The 15213-nt window shown below is 36.1% G+C and overlaps 1 protein-coding gene across 11 annotated transcripts in view; it reads right to left on the bottom strand.

Annotated features, from left to right (window-relative positions):
- Window positions 1-15213, bottom strand: part of CASK (calcium/calmodulin dependent serine protein kinase) — a 201447-nt gene that overhangs the window by 15628 nt on the left and 170606 nt on the right. For 4 of the 11 annotated variants that reach the window (XM_027635964.1, XM_027635954.1, XM_027635970.1 and 1 more), the window contains 5 exons: window positions 14057-14125; window positions 8134-8202; window positions 6703-6738; window positions 3717-3913; window positions 2524-2639 (listed from right to left, as the gene is read on the bottom strand). In XM_027635964.1, coding sequence (XP_027491765.1) covers window positions 2524-2639; window positions 3717-3913; window positions 6703-6738; window positions 8134-8202; window positions 14057-14125 — 487 coding nt within the window. The remainder of the gene's footprint in view (window positions 1-2523; window positions 2640-3716; window positions 3914-6702; window positions 6739-8133; window positions 8203-14056; window positions 14126-15213) is intronic. The other 7 variants (XM_027635994.1, XM_027635999.1, XM_027636008.1 and 4 more) reach the window with 3 other exon arrangements.

The raw sequence follows: 15213 nt of genomic DNA, 5'->3' as shown, positions 1-15213 counted from the left end.
GAAATTGTCTCCTCTTTATTTCATAAACTATGATTTGCAGAACAATCTCATGTCTAGTTCCAGTAATATCCCAATATCCCACACAAGCTCTCAAATCATTAGCTGGCCACACAAATCTTAGTTGACTATGAAGTATTTTACTAAGTCATTTCTCAGCATCCCAGTTCAGTTTGAACCCCTAAGACAAAAATAACACAGAAATACAAAGAGATTACAGACTGCTGATCAATTTATTGAATTTTATACTAAGATACAAGAGAAGTAAATTCCACTTTCTTGTAAGAGCAATATTTTGACATTGATTATACTTATTTTGGATCCAACAGAGGAAAAGATTTGTTATTTTTTTCTGAGACAAATGCACTGAAAGCTTGCAAAGGTCGGTGCTGATTTATTTCTGACTAACAATACCAGCCATGATAGAGTAACTCAGAAAAGGTAAATTCAGTACCAACTTAGTTAAACTTAAAACTCATGTGAGCATTTCAGTGAACCTCTTTATATCCTACATTTGGTGTCATTCCCTGGAATATGACTGGCATCACCTCAAGGTCACTAAGATCAATAAATGTTTCAAAGAGAAATCTTGACTCTAATCTGTGCTTTCATTACCTTTGTGACTTCTTAGGGGGAAGGGGAAGTGCTATTCTGAAAAGAACAGGTTCTTTACGGTCATTATGATAATTTTTAATGTTCATGCTTCTAATTTTTGGCAAAGACTCTGCTCTGATGTAAGGTGACTAACAGCACTGCTGGTGTCAAGGGCTAAGGCAGGCAAACTGTGTGACTCAGTGCTGTCAACCTTCTCCAAAATGTCCCCCTACATCAAGACAGGAAAGTCTAGACTACCTTGCTTTCAGGAATTTATTTGATGCAAAGTCTTTGAGCTAGTTTTGATCTTAAAGCATTGCCTGTTCCTTCTCCTTTCCTGGCCATCCTCTTCCTTTTGCTTATTCCTTTGCAGCAGGCTGTGCTTACTCACAGTGACATCATTAATATGTATTTGCACTGAGAACTGCATTAAGAAATGCACCTGCCCTAAAGAAATAAAATCCATGTGTTTTGTTGGGCTGTTCTTCAGTTAATCCAGTTTACAGCATGGCCTGCACAGTTATATTGCCATAACTGAAGGGAGGAGCAAGGCTCAGGGAATGTATGTGGGAGCAATTGATAATACTTTGAAACCAGTATTAGGTTTATTTAGGCCATAAACCCCAGTTTATTCCCAACAGTTTTTGTTAAGATCATAATTAGTAAATAATACATAATACATAATTATGTAAACTAATAATCAGTAAACTAATCACTGCAATGAAGTGGAAACATTACAACAACCAGAATGTTAAAGCAGCAAAAAGAAGGAAACGAGTTTAAACTTTCAATCTCTCCTTGCTTTCAGGCTTTCAGGGTAATGAGTAATTTTATATTAACTGTGAACATCTTAAATACAGTGGTGAATTAAGGAGTATAAATGACAATTACTGTTATTTGACTTTTTTAGAATTCATTTTCAAATGACTTTTAAGGAACTATAAATTTTGTAGTAGTGATACCTAATGAGCTCTGATACTGCATGTAAACTGTGCAAGTAAAGAGAAATGTGGAAATATGGATTTATATTGTTTAACTGGTGTCCTCAAGAATGCAACTGAAAAAAAAATCCCAGAAATTAATGCAATATATATAAAATACTTCCATTACACTGCTTGGACAGGTATATATTTTGATTCCAATAAAAAACTCTGCATGTCTCCCAAGAGACCACAACGACAAAAATATCTCAAAATGTGATAGCAATGCAAAAGCAATAGAAAATAGTTGAAAAGCAGTTGCAGCACACTGAGTATTTTACACTAAAAGAAGAAAACTAAATTCTGCTCATGAATGAAGGAGTCTCCCTTCTTTACTACTAAAACTAAAGAATTTTGCTTGACAAGGGTCTCATACTCCATGCTTTACTTTCAAAATTTTCTAAAGCAATTAATTATTTTTTTCAGCAGTCTGAACAGAAAACCAAAAGTCAGTATATTCAGGCAGAAATCACTGCAAGGAGGATAAACTCCAACAGCTTGTTCTATTTGGTAACTGTAAATAACACACTGACTATGCAAAGGCTCTTATTGCACTTTTAGCTGTAATGCTTCAAGAAAAATACCCTTTAGTGATGTTTTCATGTATATAATCTGTAACTATAAATGCACATTAACAAGGATGCTACTGAGAAGTCTTCTGTAGAGTATAGTACATTATATAGATTACAAAAATCATATCCTGTTGGCTTCTAGCTCCTTTAAACATAACCCCCCAAACAATGTAAGCCTATATTAGGATATATTAGGATGCATTGATTTTGTGGCAGCTTGCCTCTCACTGATTAAGCTCTATTAAGCAAAGAGCAAGCAGAGTAATGTTGGCCTAATTAGAATTTTACTTATATTTTCCTAAGTTAGGTTTATATTAATGTCAAGGTTTAAACTGAAAAACATGTAATCCGTTAAAGCTACCTGCATTTTTTTTTCATACCTGCATTGTGCTTTGCCAAATATTTGTCTTTGTACTGCTTTTTTTTCTTTCCAAACCAAGTACAGCTGGCCTGTTGCTCCTGTTTGGTCTTCTCCATGGCAATACAAGCAACTCGCCTGGCACACGGAGGAGAAAAAAAGGTTTGTTGTAACCAAGGATTTTTAAAAAGCTGCACAGAATGAGTTAGAAAATTAAGACTTTTTTTATGCAACAAGAGCACAGTAAAACTTTCAAAATCATTTTTCATGATGACTCAAAAGAACATATTGGAATGGGCTATCCAGAGAGGTGGTGGAGTCACTGTCCCTGGAGGTATTTGAGAAGAGACTGGATGTGGCACTTAGTGCTATGGTCTAGTTGACAAGGTGGTGTTAGATCAAAGGTTGGGCTTCATCTCAGAGGTCTTTTCCAACCTAGTTGGTTCTGAGATTCTGTCATATACAGCTTTGCTAGTCCAGGTGGCACAGGTGCTGTTAACCCTTCACAGCACCCCAATTCTTTTATGTAGAAAATTCTGTATGAAATACTTCAGGCTAGATTATTCATATTGATAAACTTTATTGAGTTATGGCCACAACTTTGATGGCCCAGGACTTGCTTGCCAGAATTTGTGCTGATGCTTTTAACAGTTTTATTAAACAGCTTCTCCAAGAGGTTGTTTAAAGGCTCTGCACTGTTTTTGTGGCACTCAGTGCCACTGCTGTTCACTGAATATGTCATTCAGGGATCTTTGCACTGTGATTTCGTTCTGATTTTTGACTTTCACGTCAAAAATGAAGAGGAAAGAAAATCCCCAACTCCCTCAATGAGCTTTCTGCTTGTCATCCTGCTAAAACCTTATTCCTGCAGCATTTGCATATAAGCAGTACTAATGAAAACACTGTTTAGAAGCTGAAAGAGAAGTTCATTTGACCCCTTTATGTAAACAACGTTCTATAGTATACCAGAAAGCACAATGTTTATTAACACAGGTGTTTATTTTTCTAATGCAACCACATCTATGATATTACATGTAACTCTACTGCTATGCATACACAAAAAAAATCAATACCACACAAACTGAGACAACAGACTTTTTTTTTAAAAAAAGAAGAAAATAATTCAAAAACTAGTTACACAAAAATGAAAAGCATGAAAGACAGAAATAAAATCAAAGCTAAATTCATTTTTTTAATAGAAAATTTAAGTCATACCATTCTTGAAGTTCAGGAGAAGGAATAAGACCTGCAGTACCATTTTTGGAGTTCTCAAGTTTACCCTGCCACCAGTTATGATCGTCTTTGCTAATGATTTGGATAATATCACCAACTCGGAATCTGATGCCAGCTTCTTTGCAAGGAATGAGGTCATCCTTTGCTGGATCATATTCAAATTGTGCTCTTACATATATCTATGAAAAAAAGAGTTTATAAAAGACACTGCAATATTATTACTGGCACGGTATTAAGAGTAACAGGTGATAATCTGATCAGTGAATGCAGCTACACATACTGGTTGCAACAAGCAAAGGAAGAAACAGAATGGCAAAAGCATAAGTGGTAGTTTGGAAATGAAACAGAACAGGCCCCCCCAGCAAACCATGGAGACACCTGATGTTATTTTGAAAGCTCATGGCCTCTACGTACTGTAAAATCTGAACAGCAAAAAGGTAATGAAGTGATAGAGTCCCTCAAATCAATATCAACTATCACAAAGCAGTACAGACTATAAACCAGCAGATTACAACTTGTACATCTGTACTTTCCAACCGAAGTCCCATTGTATGATTTAAAAATTTGTATGACAGGACATTTTATTGGACAGTATAAAGGACCTAGGCCACGTTAGTGATCTTTAGTATTTAGGCTAAAAATTTTTAAGACTTAAGACATAAAGAAATATATTTTAAAAATATTAAATAGGAATTTAATATTGCACTTATAGTTATTTGGGAGGAACCTGAGAATTCTCTGCATGGGTTTTTCAGTAGAAGTCTACTCCTTTATAAATGAACTCGATGATTTGAGCAAGTTATTCTCTAAGGAACATTAACAGAAAGAATTCAGATTCTGACTTCATAATTTAAAATAATATACCAATCCTTTCTTTGTGTGTTAGTGAGGTCTCAACCCTAGAAAATAAAAATGAAAGTGATCTCCAGTTTTGGTTGCTAATTACAGCCTCCATGCAGCCAAAGTATCTAAAAATTGAAATTAAATGTCATGCCCTAAGCGGGTAATTTCCACAGTATATGAACTTCAAACATCACCCTACGGAATTTCAGGCAGCTTTGTATACACATACTGCTGATTTTCTTACTAAAAACTGACTAGAGTTAAAAACCTCCAACAATTACAATGTTGCAAAGTAATACTCTTCGTATAAACTGTAACAATTACTTTTCAACTTTGCTCAAATTTAGCTCCGAAAATAGCTGCTCCAAATGCAGCTTTAGAACTATTCATGGCACTTAAAGAAGTCCTATAGTAATACAATCTGCAACCCAGCATATGAATAAATTAACTTAAAATGGTTAATCACGTCTATCTTGTATCTGATGTATTTTTATTGGTTTACAGTGAGAGCATCAGATGATAATACCAATAAAGAACTCGACTTTTAATATCCTAAATCTGACCCTTGTTCTGCTGTGCATTGACTGTGTGAGTTTAGACAAATGACCCAATTTCTTTTAATTACCTGAAAAACATGATATTTTGAAACCAATCACGTCTATTTAGCAATCTGTTTTCCATGAAGCAATCAATATTGAACCAATCCTTTATTTTGCCTCAGCCTTATCTAATACAGGGTCTAGAATTATCAGCAGTACTTTTATCATCTTGAAGCTTCCTTGCTTTTCAGTCCCTGCTCCAGTTTGAGTCCTTATCCACCATACAGTGGCAGTTCATGGAACATTACAGACTTCCTTGCAGATAAAAATCAATCTGCTATCCAAGCCCTTGGTGTCCTCAAGGACAACAAACTGCCAGAAAAATATGCTGGTTCCATGGGAGAAGACTCTTAAAAGAATCAGGTAACTATAAATGGTGTGAGTATTGCTTTGATATTGCCTTGAACAAAGTCTCTTCTCCTGGGAAAAATACCCTACGAGAAGCAAACGAAAACCTAACCCTAACTCCATGTGTTTCATGGAGCCCTTCCAGGTTTACATTCAGACAGCTGGAAATTTCAGAAGACAACAGAAAGTTGAAAGAATCACATAGCTGTAAACTCTAAAAATGGGAAATGAAGTGAGAGCAATTGATTCTTGTAACAGATATTCCAGCCATCTCAGCCAGAGAGCAGCATAAAAAGATTTTCAAAGACAAGAGATAATGTCATTAATTGACTTTTTGAATGGAATTGCAAGAACTATTATTATGAAAATTCTTGGTAGAGAAAGAGGCTGAGTACACAGAGATTCAGAGGTAGATTCTGGAAAGATTAACTGGAGCAGTTACTGAAGATGAATCACAAATCACTTGACAGTATGTGTTCATTTGCAGGCTGCAGCAAGAAAAAAAAATCTTAAAATTGTGAAGACAATGATAGGGAATCCTCTGCAGAGCCCCTAAGGGCTTTCTTGGAATTCTCTGGAGAGGGAAGATCTTTGGTCTGTGATGCACCAACATCAGGTCAAGGTAGCAAAGTTAAGGGAGGTTATTGAATCTGGGTCTTAGGACTAAAAATTTAAGAAGCTATTCTTCAGACCTATCAGACCTTAACAGAAACTGTCCTTAATGTTTTTCTTTGAAGAGCTTGGATAATATTAATAATTATAGACCAACTCAAGCTTTAGAATCTTTGTCAGTACAATGTTTCAGAGTATTAGACACTAGTCCTACTAGTCCCCATTTCAGTTAAAGTACAAATTTGAGCTTTCCTCCAAGATAAAAACCTGCACAGGTCACTGCACAACAGTAAGTCTATTAATGCACTCTGAACTAAAACAACATCCCCAGTTAAATTTACAATGAATTTGTAACTCTCACACACAAGGACACATGAAAAAAAAATGCTATTTTGAATTAGCCATGAACAAATGAGTTAAAAAGAAAAATGAAAAAAATGGAACAAATTTTCTAAGCTTAAATGTTTTAGTTCAGCACATACAGAATATGAGTGGGGAAATGATAAGCAGGGATGTTTACTAGCAACTAAGTTTACAAAAATTCCTATGGAGGATTATCTATTCACCTGTCGTCCTTTTGGTTGTGTTGTCGATGGCAAGTCCTGCAGAATAAAGTCAACCCAGGAGAAGAAATTTTCATTTTACTTTTTAAGGGTACACAACACCATTTGTTAGTGATTTATACTACATAACAGTAAAATGGTAAGTTAGACAAAAGTATAAAGCATCGCCCCATGTTTAGGAATATTTTTTTTCTTTAAGAAATCAAACCCAGGCTGTTTAGCAGCAAGCTGAAGAAAGCAGGTAAAAAGTTTAAGCAGATAAAGAATGTGCTTTTTAATAAATAATTCAGCATCTTCAACACAAAAGCACCACCAAGTGAAAGAGGCTCTTTATGTGATTGCCTTTTCCACTTAATACTTATTAAGTTTTCCTTTTAAAAGAGAAAGAGGCCATTATAAATATTAAAAACCTTATTATTAAAAATGTATAACGTGATTAATTGTGCTGAGAATTAAGATTATAACTACTAATCATTTTAAAATTCAATTTAATTCACAAAAATTTCTTAAATTTTTCATCCACACAATTATTTTTCATTCTACTAATTAACAAGCACTTTACCTTGTGGCAAATAATTTCTAAGCTGTAGGGGTTTTTTTAGTAGTTAAAGGAGTGGTTACTTCGTTTTGGGTTTTTTTGGTTTGTTTGTTTTTAGCTAATCCTGTGAACTCATGATACTGACAGCACTCACTGAAGGAACTTGTGTGTAGTTACTACATTGGTCCAAACAATGACAAATGATAAACGACACGAATTTTAACATTGATGTACTTTAGAAAAAAAACCCAGGGGGTCGACAGCACCTTTCTACCTGAATACGAACAAAACAGAAGTACTTTGTGTTAAAGATGTGATGGTAATAGCTTGGTTTGTAGTGCAGTTTAAAGCCACTTCCTTTTGCTTTCCATATCCAGGCAAGGCTCATGTTTCACACAGTATGTGCACGTACCACGACAGCAGAGAGCACACCAATTCCTTAACTCAGATAGCGGAAACCAGTACACGTTCCAGAGGGCTCTCAAAACACAAAACTTAAAAAAAAAAAAAAAGGAATCTAAAGTGTCTCGGGATACCAACTGCACAGTTATGTTTTCTTCAAACACTGCTTCCCAAGATCAGGGTGGAAATAAAACTTCCACTTTAAACCTCTGCTTAGTTTTGAGGAAGCTGCTGACAATGATTTAAGGATGACCGAAGTGTCACAGTACAGTTATTGACATTTAATTCACTGTATGGTTTTTAATGAGAAGAATATGTTGGAAAAAACCCTTGGGAAAAAAAAAAAAAAGAAAACGGGGAGTTACATATGTAATAACCTCAGTTCTACCATCAGGACAAAATTTTCCACTGACCACACAATAAGTATAACAGTAATGGCAGATGAGCACCAACAAAACTTTCACAGTTTCTCTGTGTGGAACTGGAAATCTTACCGAAACAGAATTGTTAGTGCTGCTATGACCATTAGCTGGGGACTGTCTGGATGTAGAGGGGGAATCTCTCTGAAATAAGACACAAGGTTCATTAACAACACAACACTATCACAGGAACACAGAAATATTTCAAAGAACAGTTATATCCACAGCCTTATAACCATTTTCTTAGCTGCTTCATCTGTGAAAGTTTCCACCCTACAAACTCTGTAAATCTGAAAAGACTTTCCATAGTTTAAAGATTCAGGTTTGACATTTTGATGTATCTGAGGTAATAACTATTTTCATGTTGCCTTAGCAATCAAACAGCTTTTTAATTAGTGACATCTGGGACTTTTGAGATCTCACATGGCTGACAGTGTTCCCGGCCCTTAGTCATACAACAGTCTTTGTTAAAAGTTAAGTACCTAAAAGTTATATGCTGAATAATACTTGGAACAGAATGAGGTACATATTCCACTTTAAAGATGTTTCTAACTATTTTTTCATCTGTGAGGTGGTTGTCAGTGTTGATCAGTCTCTGCTAAGCAAAACACATCTCTCTGCAGTGCCCCAAAGACACTAAAACAACACTTGGGAAGGAAGCTGGATCCTCTCTTTTCCCTTTTCATCCACTTAACATCACACTGATGGTTTTTCCTCCAACATTCTTATGGGCTTAAAAGTATTAAACTTTGCCAAAATACAACACTTTAAAAAGCCACTTGTCTTGACCCAGACTACCAGTGTGTTCCTACACTTCAGTGAGGAGACTGCAGACACAGGGTGCATACTGGGAAATTCTACAGGAAGGATAACAGGAATTTTTGACTGTGTTTTTCAAAGGAAAGGAAACTTGTAGAGCAATTTTTTTCACATGCCACTTTGATTGTATAGTACTTAATCCCACAAGGTCAGATAAACTGAGCCATCTCTTCCAGAAATAAAATAATTCACACAAAAATCCATTTTACTCTCAGAGGAATTTTAGAATATAGTATTTTATGTCAAAGGTTGGTTTAGGAATGTCTGGTCATTCTGCATAACTTCAGGGATAGCAGACAAAAAGGGCTAAAACAGTTTTCAAAGCACACAAAGTTAGCCCTGGCACATTTTCTCAATAAAAGTGCCCTTGGTGAACAAATTAAAAAACAGACCTGGAGCTTAACTGTTCATGCAACATTAATCAGGGAAAGTTCCTCTACTAATACTCTCAAACTTATACTAATTATGTGATAACACTCATAGCTATTTTAAAGCATCAAGGAAAGTTAAAATGACAGGCAATACTTTATCCCTCTTGCTGCCTGTACATGTGATGTGCAACAAACTCATGCAGAACTCGTGCACCTTTTTGTGGACTCCTTAGAAAGTCCCATATATATCTGTGTAGATCCCTGCTTTGATTTGAACACATTTGAGGACAGACCTGGCAATTACATGGCTGTAAAATCATTGTGGTTCAAAGTATGTGGGTCTGTACACTTCTGCTACAGGCACAAGAACAAAATTTGCCTCCCATAACTATTTGCAACTGGGGGAAATCGGCCCTCATTCTAATAAAAATATCACTCCAGTATGACAAGTTTAAAATATTCAAAAGAGAGTAAACAAGCTATTCATTACTGAAAAAAAATACATAAAAAAGGAAAAGTCTAAAGGAATCATTATTCCCTTTTTTGAGTGTATGGGATTATCAGCATCACCTTTATAACAGAGTAGCTAGGAGACACTTTTTTCCAAAAAAGCAGTGACTTCCTTGCTTTATAAAGAGATTTTCTGCTTACTCTGCAATTCAGTTTCTTCTATTTTCTCACTTTAAAAAAGAGGTGAAAAATTAATTTAAGCTTTTTTTTTTTAAAATATGGTTTGTTATGATTTGCTGTCAGTGGTGGTTTAGCAAGGAAGCAAGGGAAAGCTTTGGAAAGTTATGCAAACACCCAAGCCATTTAAGGAAAAACAAATTTAGAGAATGCCACTATTTCTGGACTGTCTTGAAGGTTTCTCCCTTTGAAGGAAATTTTCTTGGTCTGAGAATGTTTTGATTTGTATTCCTTCAACCAATCTCAACAGAAGACAGCATATTATTCAAAGCAAATGTTCATCATAACATACTGAGAAAAATACACATTTTCAGTGCTACTGACTTCAGTACTCTCAGAAATTAATCTATCCAGCTAGTCAAGAAACATACACAGAGTTTTTACATAATTAGGCTGTTCTGCCACAATTCAAAGGCATTTAGATTCTTAATCTCCTAGGGATCAGGAAATTAAGATTTTCTTTCAAAGACTATCAGACTCAAAGGTAAGGAGAAAAACTGCATTATGCGCAGTCTAAGGAGACAAATCAGTGAGTAGAGAGATCCTTGTAGAATGCTTCAAACTGGCCTGGAAAACTTCAGCTTTGGTTGTGAAGTTGTTTCTCCACTAAATCAGTAGAAGCCCTCGTTTTCCTGGGGATAGGAGCAGGAAAACACTGGGAGGATCCAGTGATTCTGAGTAGTGTGGAAAGGTTATCATCATGTTTCAGTAAACTTGACTATCTAGACTTGTACTTGTCTGGCCCCAAGCCAAGGAACAGACAGAAGTCTTTGGGATCCTCACTATTCATTGAAGCACCACAGCTGGAGCCTTAGAGGAAGAAACCACAACTATTTCCAAATGATGGCAAAACCAGTTTCCTGTTGATTCCTTGTTCTTGGGTGTTGATTATGAATGATAAATCAATGCATTTGAGATGCAAACCTATAGCAAAAGTCAATTATGTCTACTAGATATGGCCTGATCAAATTAGATGCTGACAGGAACAGCTGGATCAATGACATTGTTGTCAGATCTACAAAAAAACCCCCCCAAAATAAAAAACACACAAAAAACAGAGAGACTTTCCAAAAAATCTGAAAACACTTTTACATTTCAGTTTTGCTCAAGTAATGTTTCTGGTAGTATCGTTAATAAAAATATAAAAAAAGGTTTAAGACTATAAAAATTTGAGTACTAAGGGAAACCATGTAAGACTAAAAAAAAAAAATACATGGTGACTACCACCAGACTTTTAAAATCTCATATACGTAAAAGCTTTTCTTCTTAATGAAACAACTTAAGTGTTTCACAGAAACAAGCTGAAACATAAAGGATGTTTATAAGGAAATTTTTTTTGGGGAAAAAAAAAAAGTACTTCCCTTACCATTCTCACAGATCTAACACTATAAAAAGTTTCTTGGGGTATCTTGTCAGTAGAAAGTAAGAGTGCAAGTGTAGCTAGAGCAAAATGCTTACTCAGTGGGATAAAACTGAAACATATAAACAGCTAGGCAGCCATCAGCCATAGGAAGAATGTTGCAATAGTTACTTAAGTTTACGTTTATGTAAGCCTGCAACTTTCTGGGTATCTGATGAAGAAAAGCCAACATCCTGACTCCATCTTATATAGGTATCTGTGTTAACTCAGGTCATGTGCCACACCAAAAACTAAATAGGTCATCTCACACTAGATCAGCTGATCAAATTTTTACACAATGGAATACAAAAGTATTATGTTTCCAAGCAAAGTCTACTCCATGAAATAGAAGGCCTGGTAACTGGATGGAAGGCATGGGAGGAAAAGCCAAAAATGCCTAAGAAACTTGAAATTATTCAGTTGAGATTTTGAAAACTGCCTAGTGACTCTGAAGTACCATTACAGAGCACAGAGAAAAGACTTCCCTAAATATGCAGAACTGTCTTAATGTTTAGAAAATATCTCTACGAATACTTATTTAAATTTTAAATGACCACAAAAGAAGAAAAATATTGCAAGTGAAATTCAAATCTCATTCAAAAAAATAACATCTCAATCTCCCCACCTTTGTATGTAAGGGCCTAAGACAGATTCTAAATAAAGGGCATATCACCCCTGATTCTACTAATATTTAGTTTTTCCTTATTCTAGATTACCAAAAATGTTTTGCCACCCAATGACACGATCATGGTAGGGGTCTCACCTAGTTTCCATTCTGTTTTATATTCCTCTGCTGACAAAACTATACTACGTGAGCATCAGTCCATGACTGAGGGGAGAGGGGAACTAAACATTAATACATACGGAAATGCTGCCAAAAAAAAACCTTAACTAGTAAGATTACACTTGTGAACACCAAATATCTGTCAATTTTTCCTGCTAGAGGGCACAATAAGCAAGCTTGCTGTGTCTTAGTAATGTTGTTCAACATCGATTATTACCCTCTATTGATGGTTAAGAATCTGATTTGTCATCTGAATCACAATCCTGATAAATTCTGTGAAAAAAATACCAAAGGCCTAGTGGTTCTTTAGCAGGATGATTTAAAAATTGTGGCTTTTTGTGTACACTTCTAGCAGTTGAAAATCTAGCCAAAGTCACAGTGTGGCCAAGCAGAGGGAACAGAGTCAGCCTCCTCTGATTAAATGAATGCTAAATGCCACAAAGTCTCATAATTAGAAATGCCTTTTTTCTTTTTTTTCCCTGTCTTTGATCACACTCTTCTAGTTTAGCTAGGTTTTTTTCACTTCTAGTTTTTTTCAAAGAAAGGTAAGAGCCTATTTTCCACTCTTCTGTGAAACAGTCACGAAGAACCTAAGGACACAAAGCTAAAGAAAAGAGATTATCTGCTATTACTAAAATGACACCTAATGGTATTAATTTAAAGCTGTATGCTGAGTTTTTCCAAATAATCATCTTCCCAGCAGGTCTACAGTTTCACTACTTTCTCTGTTCCAATGTTGGGAAGTGAGATATCTTCTATTATTACTTCTATTTACAGCGCAGAAGTCACTACAGAAATTTGTAACACACTGTAGAATTTCTATTTAATTTCTTTTAAAGACTTTGCATTTCAGGGAAAACTTTTGCTTTCATACTTATACCTTTTAAGAAAATTGGCCTCACATGAGAAAATCTGTCAAACCTTCTACCTCTAAAACCTTTTAGTTTTTGTTGAATTCTATTAGAAGTACAGATTAGAAGTACAGAAGGCAACCAAAAAGCAGTAATTTTTTTTCTTGCAAACAGACTGTTCTGACAACCACAGTAGCAGTTTCTGTGTATTCTAGCATCTGCTGAGACACAAAAACAATTCAGGTGAAATCACAGCTCTAATTAAGATAAGGTGCTTGACTTCAACAGGGGTTGTGATTTCACTCTCGGAATTCTAATTTGGGAACTGTTTGTACAGTTAAACATGTGGCACAGAGAGACTGGCATCATCTACACAGTGCAGATGCCATCTGTATGCTTAAACTGTAACAGTGGCTCTCAAGTAGCCATCTTCTACATTTTAATTCCCTTCAGTTGCAATCTGGACCATAACTTCGTGAGCAGAAGGGAATTAAACACTGCTGTGCAAAAACAACAACACCAACTTTCCAGTTCAACAAGAACTAACTCCAAATCTGTTTTCCTTCTGTAATGACATATACCATCTTTTCATGGAAACATAATATTAAGCCACATGTAACTGATACACACAACCACCACAAATTTACCTCAAGGGGGTTATACAGAAACGGGTTCTTCAATTAACCCTTAACAGCCCAAAGCAGCAATATAATATTTGAAGCCTAAAAACCAGGAGGAGTGTTCCTCAGCTTAGGAACTTTAAGAGACTTCCTGAAGAACAAGTTTAAATGGTCATTTTTTTTAAAGGGGCTTCCTAAGTGCACGAGTTGAGGACCCCCTTTCCTATTTTTTCTTTTTAAATAGGCTGTAAAGAGTTAGTTAAGGTGCTGATGAGATGAATATGAAGGCGGGGCTGAGTAGGTAGGTGGGACCTACTCGTGTTCCGTTATCTTCGTTGTAAAATTGGTGTGCGTGATCTAACAGGACAGGCAGAAACAATTTCCCAGAAAGCAGTAACATTCAGCCATCAGCAGGCAGTTAGTTACAGGACTGAGGGAGAAACAGGATGGCTCATTAAATTCATTACCTCACAGGACGAAGATTGCGTGCGATAACTTGGCACAATCTTAAAGGTAATACTTCCACGCATTTCCCTCTGCAAAGAGAGAAGCACTTGTGAGACACCGACGAGAAAATCTCCAAATCACTACTGCTGGAAAGGAAAACATCACTGTTCGAGAACAACAGCGTGTTTTCCTAAAGCAAATATTCAGAAAAGCTAAAATGCTATGGTTGTCACTTCACCTGTAAACAAACATTTAAATAATCTCTCATTAATCTAAAGGATAAACATACATTATCAGTTTGTTGCCTGACCAGGTTTTCAATGCCTAGAACCACGAGAACAATAGTTATAAACTGAAAGAAGGGGGGGTTCCAGCTACATGTAAAGAACACATTTTTCCCTATGATAATTAAGCAGTGCAACAGGTTACCCAAAGAAGCACCTGTCCTGTCAAATGTCTGTCCTTGGATATTTCCAGGCTTAACCAGGCAAAGCCTCTGAGAAACCTGGGCTGTATTTAATGTTGACCCTGCTTTGTGCAGGAGCCTGGACTGGAGACCTCCTGAGGGTACTTCCAATATTAATGATTCTGTGATTTATTGCTTCGGTATCTGTGTAGCAACGATACCAACAGTCAAGAAAAGCTTCTTTCCTCTCATAGTCTACTCAGTGACTACACCTGGTGTAGACTCAACAATTAAAATAAGGGCATGACTGAGAAACCTGATCTAGCTGAAGATGTCCCTGCTCATTGCAGGGAGGTTGGGTTACATGACATTTAAAGGTCCCTTCCAACCCAAATTATTCTGTGAGTCTATGATCTTTATAGACTAACTTGGGATGAGTAATAGGAGGAAAGCAGTAGTTTTGCTGTTATGATTACAAGAGACAAGAGAAGAAACTCCTGCATTTCAATGAACAAAACTCAGACATTAGGGAAAAACTTTGTAAAATGTATAACAGTTACACATGAAAGTCAATTGCCTGGAGAGTTTGGGCAACTTCCACTGGTCAAGTTTTTTTAAGAGCTGGTTAGACATACATCTGTCAGGAATGGCTGGTTGTCAATGATCTTTTCTCTGGGACTAAATGGAATAAATAAAATTACACCTGAACCAGCCCAGGGTAAAAACTTCAAAAAAGCCAGTATTGAAAATAGGAGAGAGCCTGTAGAAGGC

The sequence above is a fragment of the Corapipo altera genome, unplaced genomic scaffold, assembly GCF_003945725.1.
Source record: "Corapipo altera isolate COAL_440 unplaced genomic scaffold, ASM394572v1 0, whole genome shotgun sequence".
Taxonomy (NCBI): Eukaryota; Metazoa; Chordata; class Aves; order Passeriformes; family Pipridae; genus Corapipo; species Corapipo altera.
The sequence above is the reverse complement of the archived record's forward strand: the minus strand, read 5'-3'. Positions and strand labels throughout refer to the sequence as shown.